The sequence below is a fragment of the Bicyclus anynana genome, chromosome 6, assembly GCF_947172395.1.
Source record: "Bicyclus anynana chromosome 6, ilBicAnyn1.1, whole genome shotgun sequence".
Classification (NCBI taxonomy): Eukaryota; Metazoa; Arthropoda; class Insecta; order Lepidoptera; family Nymphalidae; genus Bicyclus; species Bicyclus anynana.
The window spans coordinates 8500847-8517838 of NC_069088.1; the positions used below are offsets into that span (position 1 = coordinate 8500847).

At 36.8% G+C, this 16992-nt stretch overlaps 1 protein-coding gene and 1 long non-coding RNA gene across 3 annotated transcripts in view; one reads left to right on the plus strand and one right to left on the minus strand.

The window, feature by feature from the left end:
• LOC112049210 (tyrosine-protein kinase Btk29A) overlaps positions 1-16992 on the minus strand; it is a 39831-nt gene that overhangs the window by 16068 nt on the left and 6771 nt on the right. For both annotated transcript variants that reach the window (XM_024087007.2, XM_052882108.1), the window contains 3 exons: positions 15360-15479; positions 13592-13685; positions 10799-10981 (listed from right to left, as the gene is read on the minus strand). In XM_024087007.2, coding sequence (XP_023942775.1) covers positions 10799-10981; positions 13592-13685; positions 15360-15479 — 397 coding nt within the window. The remainder of the gene's footprint in view (positions 1-10798; positions 10982-13591; positions 13686-15359; positions 15480-16992) is intronic.
• LOC112046110 (uncharacterized) lies at positions 1092-4244 on the plus strand. The gene is made up of 2 exons (XR_002886848.2): positions 1092-3529; positions 3682-4244. It is a non-coding gene; the product is annotated as an uncharacterized LOC112046110 (long non-coding RNA).

The window sequence follows — 16992 nt, forward strand, 5'->3', positions numbered from 1 at the left end:
AGCAGAGGGCGTTTTAGAAATTATGTTTCTCAAAAGTTGGAGTTGAAGTGTTTATATTCTACTTTTACAGCAGAAAAACAAAATATTATAGTAATAACTAGCGGAAGTCCGCAACTTCGTCTGCGTGGAATTCAGTTTTTCACAAATCCCGCGGGAACCATAATTTTTTTCCGGGATGAAAAGTAGCCTATGTGTTAATCCAGAGTAAAATCTATTTCCATTCCAAATTTTAACCAAATCGCATCAGTAGTGGCTACGTTAAAGAGTAACAAACATCCCAACAAATATCCATACAAACTTTCGCGTGTATAATATTAGTAGGATTAGATGTTAGATTGAATGCAATGAAGAAAAACGATTTCATAACTGCACTAAAACATTATAAAACAAGATTATTCTACTCATTGAAGTGTCAATATGGATAAGAATTAATTAAAGTCGCTAAATAAAAAGTTAGAAGCGAAAGTAGACACTCAATTTGGAGGAACTTCTTTTACCGTGCGTGGGTATTGGATTAACTAGAACTTTCATTGAACGAACTTGAAACGACAACCGAATGCGTACTCAGGGTCAATGGTTAAAAAAATACAAAAACAAGTTGTAAGTATTACAAAATTTTAGTTAATCGAAATCAACAAAATGGGATTTAATTTATGATTCAAAAACTCTACTATAACACTGAAAATTTCACTAACTGTTAGAAAATTATAAATCGATATAGATATTATTATTAACTTAGCTTACACTGCATAGTGTGGCCATTCGAAGCACACACAAACAGGATTCAAATTATAGACTAATTTACACACTGGATGCTCAAATATACACACAAGTAACACTAATGAAACCCGAACCACTGTGAATTTCATAAACGCATTAAATTACACCTGCAAGACAAGACAAGTCAAGAAAGTGAGTGCAACGAGTGAACGCAAACGCAACTGGTGGCAGCGAGGCCACGTGAAATAAAAAAAAAGGTCACAACAAATAATACAGTACCCTCTAAGGCCGGAAGGAAGGACGACAGCGATAGACATGGTATCTTAGATTTCTTCTTGGTAACCATCGGTTCGTCTTCAGACTTGGTCTGAAACATGGGGAGAGAACAACACAGCGGACGTCCGCGCGCGACACTGCCGACAGACTGCGGGCTCGCGTGTCAATGTACCGTGTCGGAGCTAAGGCGGATTACACAATACAGCCTCAACTCACGCTAAAACCAGCTTGTTGCTCTTTAGCGATTACGTTACATTACCGGACGGTGTTTTATTTTGACGTGGGTACGCCTTTAAAGCTTCCATAATAAGTTAAACAGATGACAATAAAATCGGGAGATACAGCTTACTGTTTTAGCAAAATATCGTATTTAATACAACCTCAACTCACGCTAAAACCAGCTTGTTGCTCTTTAGCGATTACGTTACATTACCGGACGGTGTTTTATTTTGACGTGGGTATGCCTTTAAAGCTTCCATAATAAGTTAAACAGATGACAATAAAATCGGGAGATAAAGCTTCCTGTTTTAGCAAAATATCGTATTTAATACAGCCTCAACTCACGCTAAAACAAGCTCGTTGCTCTTTAGCGATTACGTTACATTACCGGACGGTGTTTTATTTTGACGTGGGTACGCCTTTAAAGCTTCCATAATAAGATAAACAGATGACAATAAAATCGGGAGATACAGCGTACTGTTTTAGCAAAATATCGTATTTAATACAGCCTCAACTCACGCTAAAACCAGCTTGTTGCTCTTTAGCGATTACGTTGCATTACTGGACGGTGTTTTATTTTGACGTGAGTACGCCTTTAAAGCTTCCATAATAAGATAAACAGATGACAATAAAATCGGGATATACAGCTTAGTGTTTTAGCAACATATCGTCAAAAATTTCATTATACCACTATTAAAAAACATTGACACGTGAAATATATAGCCTTATTCACGGCAGTCTCAGTGACTGTCAACTCATACTGCTAAAACCAGCAGCTAAAACTAATTGAAGTGATAACTTCTTATAGGAGGGTAACCCACTTTGTAACGTAACGCGTTACGGCGCCCCTCTATCTGGCTTTCCTTTCTCTCACGCATACGGCACCTTTTTTTTAATATCTGAATTTTGTTACATTACTTTTACGTAAGCACTTTTAATTATTTTTTTCTATATTGTGAGAGAATACGAAAAATCCGGAGACAGTTTAAAATTGCCACTTCACATCAAGTCTAAAATGATAGTACTTACGCAGCTTCATATCTAAAGGATCAAATTACTTGCATAACAGCATCCAGAGTTTAATTACACTACCAGATAACTAAAGGATGAAAGAACGTAGAGAAAGCGAGACGTGTCGCGCGCTACGGATGGGAGAGCATCCTCATTTCGTTCTGTATTCGTATAAATACGTATTCACCAATTCTTTTCTATCCAACTACGTAGGTACTCATTTCGGAAAATTGATCATACATCGTACACATTACAAAAAACCTGGTTTTTTTTAACGAATTTAAACGTAATAAGGTTTTGTTGCTTAAAACGTAAATTGTCTTTGCTCTGACACCTAACGCATTTCTAAAATGCAATAAAAACCCACTTAAAAACGAAAAGAGAGAAAATAACATAATGTAATATTACATACTAGCAGACACTTAGAAAAGAAAGAATGAAAAGTTTATTCAGAATACTCGTCAAACAAAACAAGGAAAAGATAAAAACAATGTTTAAAATACTTTACAAAAAATACTTTTTACTTTAGCATGATGTAATCCTAAAAGGGTCTCCACCATGAGTCATGTAGGCTGTATTTTAGGTTACATAGGCTAGAAATAAATAGGCTTTCTATTGATAAGAAAATTATCAAAATCGCTTCATTAGATCTAGAAATTACCCCCTACAACCACTTGAACATTACCTCTATAATAATTATTAGTATAGAAAAATCAATCAAGCTTTATATATTTAATTTAACTCTCACGTTACCATTATAAACATAGATTTATATTCCACGAGACAGGCGAGAGCAGAAAAGATGGTCGTAGGTACTCGGCCTACATTCACCATCCGTTGTGCGAACGCATGTGTACTCTCTCGCTCGCTCCGCTGTACGTACTCATTTACATAATAAGGACGGAATATGTAATTCAATGACGAAAACCCACCGTGAATATAGAATGTACTTTATAACTGACTGCTTTGAGTCCCATTGCGGTGGCTACAGGCTTTATAATTATGTTTGCGCTAATCGAATGTTAAGTTGTAGTTAACACTTTCATTACCGCTACGATTTTCACGATGTTTTCTCGGGAGCCGCCTACATTTTACGTTGGACTCGCTAGGTGAGTCGCCGGCGCTGCGATACGAATCATTCGACTCGCCACGCGAGTTCAGTGGCATTGCGTTAGGGTAAAAACTATGTTCTGTTATTTTTGTGGCCGTGACAGTGTACGTTACGTGTTTAAAGCAATTAACTAGTATATGGTGTAATTTAACAAAAAGAAAATGGCAAGAAACACTATAAATAAACGAAAAGGTAAGTTTGTTTCGTAATTTATGCAGTGGCTCTCAATCTTACAAATACTGATTATTGTTGATATCTTATATTGTTTTTATAAACAGATTTTCTTATTATATGTATAGATGTTTTGAGTAAAGTTACATTTTAATTACTTTCGAAATTTTCAGGCCACCACAAAACACAATAACATAGAACACAAGAATCTCAAAGTCCAGAAAACGTTTGCCAGGGGTTAAAACAGTAGGTACTCCAACAGGTCCAGTAATCGAAAGCCAAGTCACAATGATAGAAAACAAATATACGCGTGCGATAAGGAAAGGGTCGTGCTTAACACTAATCTATATATAAAGAAAGTCGGGTTTGTTACAACACTTCACTCGAGATTGACCAATGAGAGCTTGGCAAAAACAATGTTATCAGTGCTTTTATTGCTTACTAACCAGAGCGTTCATGTTAAAAAATACCGGTTCCTTTTGTTTTGCCGGCAATTTTTAACAATGCGAAGGGATCCTCTTTCAGTTGTAACTCTTAAAGTAATAGACCGAGAGTTGAGTTTGTGTTTTCTGCACCGTTCGTTTAACAAAAACGCAAGGACAGACTCAAAAACTTAGAAGTACCCATTTGGTGAACACCAAATTCGAGCCCCTACAAGGTGTCGAACACAATCCGCCGTTGTTTTACGAGTGAATGTGACTTTTGGTAAAATGAAAATAAAAGTATCTACCTTTTATATATTTCATTTATAAAAGTTTGAGAATCTATGTTAGTGAACTCGCCTAGCGAGTTCAAGGCATTGCAGAATAGTTTATTTTCTTTCGATTATAAACTGGGTCTGCACACCCGGCCCACCACGTTATTCATTAGATTAGTGTATATTTAGTCTTCAGTATTATTTTAAGCAGAAAATACACATGCATTTTGAAAAAAAATTGCAAAAACATTGAACTCGCGAGGCGAGTCTACGGCGCTGGAATAAAATTTACGTGGACTCTCCGGGCGAGTCGGTGGCACTGAACGTGTTAAGTTAGAAAAAAATACTAATAACTAACGGACGCCCGCGACTTTGTCCGCGTGTAATTGTTTTTCACAATTCCCGCAAAAACCATGGATTTTTTTGGGGTCAAAAGTAGCCATGTGTTAATTCCATGGTATTATCTATATTCACTTTAAATTTCAGCCATATCATTTCAGTAGTTGCGACGTTAAAGAGTAACAAAAATCCAAACATACAAACTTTCGCATTTATAATGTACTCAGAGGCACGATTATCCGCCCACTTTAGTATACTCGCGTCATATTAAAGTGGGTGGGTAATTGTGTCTTTGAGTATATTAGTGTAATGTAATGTAACTAGCCGAAGTCGAAGGTTTACGAGAATACGAGAATAAATGAATAGAATACAGCTTATGGCACTCATAAATAACGTGGCTTTCAAATGGTACAAGAATTTTCAAAATCGGTTCAGTAGATCCACAGATTATCCCCCAAGTACAACTTTACCTTAAAAAAAAATACCTCTTTATAATATTAGTATAGATCGGAGTAGTCAAACTCCACAAATCCAACTAATATCACAGAAAACATATGTACAAGTAATATTAGCGAAAGTTTAAATGTATTTAGAAAAAAGGACCTCAAAATTTTGCACACACGTGCATTCTGCATAGGCTAAAAATGTAGTAGTGAGCTGTGATAGCCCAGTGGATATGACCTTTGCCTCCGATTACGGAGGGTGTGGGTTCGAATTCGGTCCGGGGCATGCTACTCTAACTTTTCAGTTGTGGGCATTTTAAGAAATTAAATATCACGTGTCTCAAACGGTGAAGGAAAACATCGCGAGGAAACCTGCATACCAGAAAATTTACCTATTTCTCTGCGTGTGTGAAGTCTGCCAATCCGCATTGGGCCAGCGTGGTGGACTATTGGCCTAACCCCTCTCATTCTAAGAGGAGACTCGAGCTCAGCAGTGAGCCGAATATGGGTTGATATCCCGATACTCCTATAGGAACAATCCGCGGTTTGACATGCGTAGATCCACGCATGTGAAACCGCGGATTGCAGCTAGTTCAAACTAAAATGACTAAGTGGCTAAATACGAGGTATTCATGATTATAAACATAAACAATATTCGCAATTATAAATGCGTCTCATTTCACTTTCAAATGAGAAATGATATAAATGTGATCGTGTGTCAATACTGTGCCAGTTTACAGTTACGCATCACGGTTGACTTCTCGTCGCAGTCACAGCTAGAGAGCTAATGAGGAATTTTGAATGGGCTCTTGACGCACTGTGAAAAATGCTAGAGTGCATGCAACCTGGGTGACTTAGCTTTAATATAGCTAAATATAGCCTGCTAGCTTTGATATAGACGTAGGCCTCCTAAGCTTCGTTGGCTGGAGTGACTCCGTTGGGAACCAGCACCAAATTTACCTACGTACAACGGCGAAATTCAGTCAGTCAATGCGGAAAAGGCTCAGCAGGCCTATTTCCTTTTTTGGTCTTTATTATCAACCTATTATGATAAACAATAAATTAATTGTCAAAATGTCATCCACATACGATACAAAATACAAATGTCATCTGGTGCTTACTGGTGGATATCATATAATATAGTATGTAGATGACATTTTGTCAATTGATTTGTTGATTATTATAATAGGTTGATAATAAAGACCAAAATAGTGAATAGGCCAGCAGGAAAAGAAGAAGGTATAGAATTATTTAATTCACTTAAGAGTTCTCGACAAATTATTGGACTTTCTGAAAAATCACTTTAAGATCCCTCTTACTAATATTTAGATCCGAGTTTCTACTGAATTCTGACCTTTTTATTTTCTAGGTATTCTTTATATATTACAAAATGTCTCGAGAACATTTCTGTGTGGTAAAAATTCTCCTAAGAAATTAGATATGCCATTTAAGCTTTACATTTAGCCAGGTTTGCAGAAATACTCGTAGATAAAAATTTCAAAACAACATTTTCAAAAAGTGTTGAGAAGTTATGCTTGTTAACGACAGAGCTTGAGCCATTCGATCTTTTGATATTTTTCATTTCATACTCGCGCCTACATTAAAAGCGCCGTGCCAATCTAATGTATAAAAGCCTTTCGATAGTTCATATGTACTCTTACGTTTCCCAATTGAAAGATACAAACTGATATAATAAGTATTACTATTTATCTAGGCATGAAATGATTTGTAGATGGTAGATAGAGGACATTGTAGAAAGTGTTTTTAATAACCATACGCTTAGCTTTGTTTGAACATACTACCATTTTCCACAATTAGCCTGACCGCCACAAACTGAACGAGTGGCGTGAGAAGTAAGCCTCTCGTCCTGCCCACCGCTCCCCATTTTGTCGGCGCGAACGCGAGTTAAATTAACCCATAGTACGGGACATAGCGAATACTTTTCGGGAGTAAAGCAATATTAGAGCACGCATGGCAACATCGCGAGCAGCTAGTTCGTGCTAGAGGGCTAGAGATACGACAGATGGAGCTCGAACCTAGACCTTTAACTGGGATATGCGTATTGGGATGGATATCCTTTCGTTGAGCTCTGATATATCTAATCTATACCAATATTATAAAGCTGAAGAGATTGTTTGAACGCACTAATCTCAGGAACTACTGGTCCGATTTGAAAAATTATTTCCGAGTTAGATAGCCCATTTAACGAGGAAGGCTATATAGTAGGCAGTAAGCTACGGGAACGGAAACCACGCGGGTGAAACCGTGCGGCGTCAGCTAGTATTCAATAATGTTCGAATTAAAAAGTCTAAGTTTATTTATTTGTTTGAGTGACTGGGTGGATTCGGATTTAACAATTCGCTTATGACCTTTAAGAACCATCCCCTAAATCGAACAAAACTTCTTAGGACATGCAGGGCCCGTCAACCTTTGGCACAGGATTTAAACCGATGTGCCTATAATTACACCCTTTAGATCTAAATATAAAAATTGTAGCTGTCATAAAGAAGGTAGTAATTCCCCGAAAGAACTCTGGCGCAAAGTCTTACTATCTGCTAAACACAGCTATTAATTTGGTAATCTTTCTAGCAATATCGCATAGCTATATTTTATGAAATGACTGTACAAATTAAAGTTCGAATTCTCGTAATCGAGTTGAAATTAAAACGTTATCGCAACCAAGCATCAGTCGGCACTAAGTTACTGGTGACTCATTCTTAACTGGGATACTGAGTTCTGAGAAGAGAGATTTTTTGTAAGACACCAACAACTTTAGCAAACAAGTATTTCTGAAAACTGATTTTAATATTTTTTACTATTTAGTCAGGTGATTAAATTTGAGAATTTTAATCCGTTTAGCCCATGATAGCCCAGATGGATAATATCAGCTATTTACAACAATTTAGGATTTTTACTAGGCCCGCAGGATTCCTGAACGAAATGAACAATTTCAGAAAGTCAATAAAACTTGCTTTTGTGTGGGAGTCTCCTTATATATTTATTTTATTCTGTTTTTTAGTTTTGGTGGTTATAGCGGCAACATAAATACATCATCTGTGAAAATTTCAACAGCTATCACTGTTCATGAAAAACACCGTGGTAACAGACGGACCGACGAACGGAGAGCAGTTTAAATAATAGGGTACCGCTTTAGCCTTAGGGTACGAGACCCTAAAATTATGTCTAACTAATGCTCAGGAGCTAAATGTAACTCCTTATCAAATGAACCCATATTTCTATACGATATTCTTATTAGAAAGTGAATTTATTGAGAAGGATTTAGATATGTACGACGAAGATCGAATAGACTAATACTAATAAGAGGTATCAAGTGTAGCATTTTCTTATTTGTATTTTCTATTGCACCAAATTCCATCTCAAGCACATTAAATCAATTACAGTAGGTAACAGAAATCCTAATCTCTACGACCTCCACTAAAACGATAAACTATAGGTAAAGTTTAATACATTATGGTCAAATCTAAACCAGTTTAGCGTAGGTATATAAACTACATTAAACTTATATAGTTTAATATATTACAGTCGAATGTAGACCACTGGGTAACTACCAGTCAACATATAATTACATCACGTTTTTAAACAAAACAACAACATTATTAAGAAGTGATTACGGAGCCCCTTAGTGCAAGGCAAGCCATTTTATTAATAGCGGAACCAGACACAAAAAGACAAAAACAATCTTATTCACGGACACGCGAAAATAAATGTCTCGGAGATGTTTTTCACTATAGATTAATTTTATTTATTAACATACATTAGTAGATAACATACATTAGTATATGAACAACACACGTAGAATGATTATGGGCTTACTGAATTGACGGTTTTCTTGTTTACTTTATGATAAAAACCTGTTTATTGTGAGGAGGTTCCTCACTCTGGAGCCCTGACCGCCAGTTGCTTGGGCACTCAAATGGCCTGGCAGCGGATGGGTTATTTTTTATAATTTTTTAAATAGTGTTTTTAAAAAAAGGACTAATGCATAAATAATAGATAAAATCCTGTAAATACTTGTATTAGATCATAAGGTTAATACGTTCTAATCGAGTTTATTTAAGTAATGGTGACGGTTAAGTAATAAAATAAACCTAAAATGAAAGCTATAAAAAGTTCCAAAGGCGCTCTGTCTTAACAAGTCTACTTTCTTTGTTAGACAAAAAACCAGAGAATTATTTATTTTTGTATTAATTCACTGTCCTCTCAGACCAATTATAGAAGGACCTGTATCGTACTCATAGTCACGAACAAAATTGTCTGTCATTTTCTGAGGAAAACGAGCTTAGATTTGGTATACCTATATCTTATACTAAACTAGAAGTTTTTGCCCGTTTTTTACACAATTAAATTACACAAAAAGGTATTTTTACGGAGCTCTTTAACCGACGAACACGATTACAACTATTTAACATCGTTTCTATAGAGACAGTTTTTATTATCGCATTAGATCGTTGATCATATACTTTGACAGAAAAGTAACGTCTAGCGAGGCAGGTCCTATACAATAATTGGTCTGAGACTGTCCTCATTCACTTACTCCATACGGAAATATAATACGTAGTATATTATGTCTCCATATTCTTCTCGTTTGACATCCAGCTCATCGAACTATGTGACTTCCTTTGCCAATTCAGTTTCAGGACTCGTTGAGGTATGTTGTTTGGTTACGTTTCGGATCTCTTCATTTGTGATTAGATCAATGTAAAGTTTTTCGAGCATTTTTTTTTATATTTTAGAGTGACTCTCCATTACTCAAGGTCGGCGGTCAGCTTTCTGAATTTTAAAAAAATTCGAGCTTAGCTTTCTTAAATTTAGCGCACGATGGAGCAAGCCATGCTCGGAGTTTTTCTCTGTGATCGAATCAGAAATAAGGAGATCCGCAGAGAAACCCAAGTCACCAATATAGCAAAGTGGCAATGGACGGGGCATATAATTTAAAGAGTCGAAGGACGTTAGGGTCCCAAGGTGCTGGAATAGCAACCTCGTACCAGATAGTGCAGTAGGGTTGGTCGATCCACTACGAGTAGGTACTGCAATTTGCAGGAAGGCGCTGGGTACAGGCGGCTCAAAACAGTGTTGTTTGGAAGACCTTGAAAGCGTTATGTCCAGCAGATATGGCTGATATCTCAGACTAATTACATAAGGACTAGTATCGCACCCAAATTCACAAACAAAATTGTCTGTAATTTTTTGAGTAAAACGAGCTTAGATTGAGTACATATCTTACGCTAAACAAGAAGTTGTTGACCTGTTTTTACACCATTCAACTACACAAAAAGGTATTTTTACGGAGCTCTTTAACCGACGAACACGATTACAACTATGAAACATTGATTCTATAGAGACCGTTCTTATAATCGCATTAGATCGTTGATCATATACTTTGACAGAAAAGTAAGGTTTAGTGAGGCAGGTCCTTATGTAGTTTGAGGCTGATACTGATGATGAAGACAGTTAGCCACAGTTATGTCTAGATAGCCGTGATAGCCCAGTGGATACGACCTCTGCCTCCGATTCCGTAGGGTATTGGTTCGAATCTGGTCCAGGGCGTGCACCTCCAACTTTTCAGTTGTGTGCATTTTAAGAAATCAAATATCACGTGCCTCTAACGGTAAGGAAAAACATCGTGAGGAAACCTGCATACCAGATAATTTTCTTAATTCTCGGTGTGTGTGAAGCCTGCCAATCCGCATTGGGCCAGCGTGCTGGACTATTGGCCTAACTCCTCTCATTTTGAGAGGAGACTCGAGCTCAAGACTCTGTATAGATAAAGGTAAAAATAGTAATACGTACATAGGCCGTTCTCGTGGACAGGCTTGTGGTCGTGCAGGATGAGCTCAAAGTCGGGCTCGGGCAGCGGCCAGCCGGCGGCGAGCGCGCAGCCCGAGGCCGAGCGGCGCTCTGCGTCGCAGCACGTCCACTTGCGCGCCCACACCGCCGGGTGGTACTGCACGCGCCGGGTATTCGAGATGCACACTACGGGAAACACAAAGCATGAACACGTTCGCTGCGGTAGGAGGTCAATTGACCTCGTACACTTAACGTCTTCAAGAGTTACAAGGTCAGAAAACCTCGTACCGCACCAGAGGAAAGTACAGAAAAATCAGTGCCGCCGCAAACGTGTTAAAAAATAAAAAACTCGACTGCATGACAATGTCATTGCATATAAGGAAGCTAAAAATGTATGAATTTTCACCTAATTACGATAAAAGGTTTTTAATTCATTTCTTATTTTATTTACAAATATTCCGACAATCTTTTTTTTATGTATTAGATAACTTATTGACCTTATTTACCCGAATGACTCATAAAAATCAATATATTCAAACCTAGTCATCCTTTCTGAAAAATAATGTAGGTACCCTACGTCAGAGTTCCGCAAAGTTAACCAGAATTTAATAAATTTTCAATTACGGAAAAATCATTTCATTCATTCATTTTTTTTATTTAAAAATTAAATTTTAATTTCACCAATTTAATTCAACATAAAATTCCATGTAATAAGAAGTCGGTTAAAAAGGTATATAGTATTGAAAATTCTTGCAAGTCCTGACTATGCCACGATTTTAGCTAGTTGATTATCATTTATGTGCAGATAATAACTTACCTGTGACTACCACACACGAAGCGTGATTCCATGCTACTATTGGAGTTACATGTCATTGCATAGGGAGATAGTTTTGCAAGGCGCGTTGAAGCGAAAAAGCCTGCTCTCACAGACCTATGTTTATCTAGATCAGTAATTCCCAAAGTGGCCTATATCGACATGAGGGGTCTATGACAACCTGCAAGGGGTCTATGACAGCGAAAAAAATTTGGGGGTCCATTAAATGAAAATGGTTTCCACGATAATGGATCATAACACATACACTAATAGTACCTATTTTTTATATCATATTATCTTATAATATCAAAACATATACATTATTTTAAAAGTAACTATGAAGTAAAAAAAATATTATATATGTTTATAAAATTGTGTAAGTTGTAGGATACAGAAAATCAATATCAAATAAGCAGGGGGTCTACCCAACACGGAAAAACATGGCAAGGGGTCTACGACACAAAAAAGTTTGGGAAACTCTGATCTAGATATTGCAATCTGTTCATTCAAGTGTGCCCAAAACTATTTGTGCATTGCACCTATTTGTGCACCTTCTTTAAATTGCATCCGTCCGACTTAAAAAATAGGAAGAAGTTCTTCATTCGGCGTTTGTTTTTAATGTGTCAGTTCGACATAATTTATAACCCTTTTTTAGAATTTTTTTGTTAGTTTGAAAGTGGATCCAGGGTGGTTTCATAAAATTTAATTTAACATTTAATGGCTTGATTTAATCTAACATTTTTCATTTCTTGGGAGTTATTCTTAAAATAATGCAGAAAGATCCCCAAAAAAAAAATATTAGTTCTAAAGTTTTAATTACCCAAATCCCAAAATATTTACTACTCCTTAGAAAACACATTACGAAGAAGAATGTTAATAGCTTTCAAGAAAACAATAACGTTCAAGACAAAGATATTCAAAAGCTGTTTGCAAATAGCTTTTATCCTGAAAGTACATAAGCCTACATAATCATTGTGCAGTATGAAATGGATTCTACAGAGGATTGTTACTTTCAGAACTCAGTTCGCTAATGGTAATTCTGACCGACGCGAAGGCTTAACGTGCTCTCCGAGGCACGGGGATGTAATACAAACAACTCCAGGGTTATCAAATCAAATCATATCATTTATCTGCTGATATAACTAGTATTTAACAAAGTTCTTCATCATTAAAAACCTTAGACCAATTACCTTGAGACATGCCTCGTTAGACGTTACCCCTCTGTCAAAAGTATATGATCACAATACAACGTGTTTATACAAACTGTGTATAAATAATCGATGTTTCTTTGTGTTAAAATTACAGATGTGTGTATGGCTTAAATTTATAGTTGTGTGTATTTATTGCTGTTAAATATTTTCGATGTGTGAGTATACCTCGTCCCTATCAAAAAACGACAGTAAATTTTGTTGGCGAATTTGAGAGCGATAAAGTCCAAATATCTGAGTTAACAACCCATACCTATTCGGTTCACTTATGAGCACGAGTGTCCTCCCAGAGTGAGAGGGGTACAGGCAGGTTAGGCTCATGGGCGTAGCGAGGTACAGGCATAACGTCGTGTATAAAAGCGAAAGATTATCAAGGTAGATGAAATTTGGCAGGGAGGTACTTCGTTTATATTTATTAGACGTTCGTTAAGAACTAAATTTGCAAGAGAGTTGGATTAAAAATGGGCAAATAAAGTCGCGAGAGCTCGCTAGTACACTCATACAATTACATTTACGTATATCGTGTACCCAGTACAATAAGTAAACCTATAGTTATACTTACGTTTATGTATATCCAGTACAATAAATAAACTCATAGATATACTTACGTTTACGTATATCGTATATTTAATACAATAAGTAGACCTATAGTTGTTATACTTTTACGTTTAGGTATATCATGTATCCAGTACAATAAGCAAACCTATAGTTATACTTACAATTACGTATATCATTTATCCAGTACAATAAGTAAACTTATAGATATATACTTACGTTTACGTATATCGTGTATCCAGTTCAATCTCTCGCTGTGTTCGCGCGCGGCCAAATACAAAGTGTAGTCGGTGCCCTGCTCAGTGTACCCCACCTGCGTACAATCTGCACCATTTATATGTTATCTCCTTTCCAAGCAATGTTTTCACATATTTTGATTATTACTCAATGACAAGTTAGCCCTTAACCCTCGATCTCACCTGGTGTTAAGTGACAATGCAGTCTAAGAAGGAAGCGAGCTTACTTCCAAGAAGTTTATTTTACCCATACGAGACGTAACAGTAACACCAAGCGATTTAGCGTTCCGTTACGATGCCGCGTAGAAACCGAAAGGGGTGTAGATTTTCATCCTCCTCATATTAAGTTAGCCCGCTTCCATCTTCAATCTAAGCATTGCATCATCACTTACCATCAGGTGAGATTGTAGTCAAGGGCTAATTTGTAGTGAATAAAAAAGGGCAAAATAGTATAACTCTATAACGATCAATATCTCAGAGGCATGAGGGTGAACAAACACTGCAAGTCCAATTAATAACACGACCCAAGTTTGGAATACTTGATCCGAAACCACTGGATGTGATAGTCGAGTAATTTATATATATATGTATTCTCTATATTTTAAATCTATTTTTATTTTATAGCAGTTTGTGAGGCTGTAGCGGTAATCTCTGAACCTCCGGATTTGAAAATTCTTTTACTTACCAATAGAAAGCCACGTTATTTGTGGGTACTTTACCCGCGTATTCCGGGAACGGGAAAGGTAAACATTTTAATTTGTTTTTTAAAAGCAAAAATGCCATAAAATAGTCACCTGATTACTAGGCCAAGACTTGTTTAAAAGTGAAAATATTGAGTAGGACTCGAGCCAGTATGATTTTCGTTGAGTGTTATCTAATAAACTAGCGGACCCGGTCGAGCTTCACTTTGACTTATGTGCGCTTCTTACCTACCTACCCTACCCTACCCTAAAAATGCTCCATACAAATTTCCACCCCCCTTAAGTAGCCTATGTCACTCCATTTTTTCAACTATCTACACGTAAAAAATCACGTCAATTCGTCGCTCTGTTTTGCCGTGAAAGACGGACACAGACACACTTTCACATTTATAATATTAGTATGGATAAACAAGCACCTATCTATGTTTGTCAATATCTATGCTAATATTATAAAGTTGAAGAATTTATTTGTTTGGTTGAACGCGCTAATCTCAGGAACTATTGGTCCGATTCGAAATTATTTCAGTTAGATAGCCCATTTATAGAGGATGGCTATACCTATAGGCTATATCTTATCCCCGTGAAGCCGTGATAGCCCGTGTGGGTTCAAATCCGGTCCAGGGTATGCACCTCCAACTTTTCAGTTGTGTGCATTTTAAGAAATTAAATATCACGTGTCTCAAATGGTGAAGGAAAACATCGTGAGGAAACCTGCATACCAGAGAATTTTCTTAATTCTCTGCGTGTGTAAAGTCTGCCAATCCGCATTGGGCCAGCGTGGTGGACTATTGGCCTAACCCCTCATTCTGAGAGGAGACTCGAGCTCAGCAGTGAGCCGAATATGGGTTGATAACGACAACGACATCTTATCCCCGTATTCCTACGGGAACGGGAACCACGCGGGTGAAACGCGGCGTCAGCTAGTAATATACAAACAAGCAACTATCTATGTTTGTCAAAAAAAGTACACATATCTACATAATAACAAAACGCCCGGAAACAACAAAAAAATTCCCGTGCGATGCGTCACAGTATTAAAAATGCCGTTACCTGGAAGGGATACCTCTTCTCGTTGTCTCCGTCCGGTATTTGCTTGCTCAGCTCTCCCAGTTGCGCCTGCTCCACCGTATGAATGGCGTCCGTAGGTATTCGTCCGCGCTCTTTACGCTTCTACAACAAAGCGACACTTTTCTAAATAAAAGATACTGCAACAGCTTTGAATTACTGCCCCAGCCCTTTATGTGACATTTTCCAGTAACATGTCGGAAGTCGCGTATCGTTTATTCAAAAGCAAGGGATGCGAACTATCCCAATTTGTTTTCACTTTTTTTTTAAAACAAAAACATTTGAAATCAATTGGAAAAATCAAGTAAAAATGCGGTGCTATGCTAAATAGGTTCTGAAGTTTTATTTTGTTTCTTGGTACCGCCTTCAAACCGATCAATAGAAAGGATATAGATACGATGTAATTTTTCGCTTATTATAGTAGGCATTGCATCTTTACTACAGTCGGTTATTTTTTTTTCATTTTTCAGTTTTTAAACCGATCAATAGAAAGGATGTAATTTTTTGCTTTTTATGGTAGGCATTGCATCTTTAAAGTCGGTTATTTTTTTTTTTCAGTTTTTAGTGTGTTTGCAATTGCATTTACTTATTTCAGTTATTTTGATTTTTACACATAAAAACTGAACCGATTTCCGATAAAAAAAAAATAACCTCCTCCCTTTTTTTGAAGTCGATTAAAAATTAGTCTGATCTATCATCGCCAGTCTCTGCCTAGTGGTATAGTGGTTAGACTTCGGATCACAAGCTCCTGGGTTTTTGTTGACTCGGTTGAGCTTTGAAATCTTTAGCTTTCTTGGGAGGTTTCGGAGTGGGGAAGTTTATGGTGTAACAGCACTTTAGACTTTCTTTTTGGCCCTAGAAAACTGAATGAAGAATGAAAGAAAGAAAGAATGAAGCCTCAATAGCTCAACGGTAATAGGGTCGGACTCATCACCGAGGAGAGGTCTAGGTTCGATCCCCGCCCGCTGGTCTATTGTTGTACCCAATCCGAAAAAGGTCTTTTCCTACAAGTTGGAGGGGAGTAGGAATGTTGGTTATATTTAAAAAATATGGCGAATCTTCACTTCGGTTTCAGATTAATAATAAATGTTTGTGAAGTTACAATCAAATAATTATTTTAGGTTATACCTAGATCAGGTTATACCTAGGTCATTTGCGTACAAGGACATAATACATAATAATACAGTGCAGTACAAATCAATGCTACAATAACTTAGTTGTAGGAAATTAAGCCTAAGCTAACTAAAATACCCGTACCAGGAAATTGTAGGTGAGATTAATGATACTCGTGTTGCTGATAGATATCATTAGTTATACGCAAGCTAACACCGAGGGTGTGCATCTTGAGTCAACGACTTGCCAACCAGTTTGTGAATACCGCTTAGTAAACCTTGGAACTTATGGGAACGAGATATATGGCTAATTAACAAGATATTTTAATTATTTAATAATGTTTACAGAGTTACTTGTATTATGCCAAAAAGTTTATTATTTTTTTTATTTTTGTTGTTAAAAAAATATTTTTAATATTATAGTATCATCATTTTCCCTTTCTTCCGCAAATTCCGGTTTATCGTCTGAGATAAATATTTTCCAAAAAATTTACAATACTTAAATA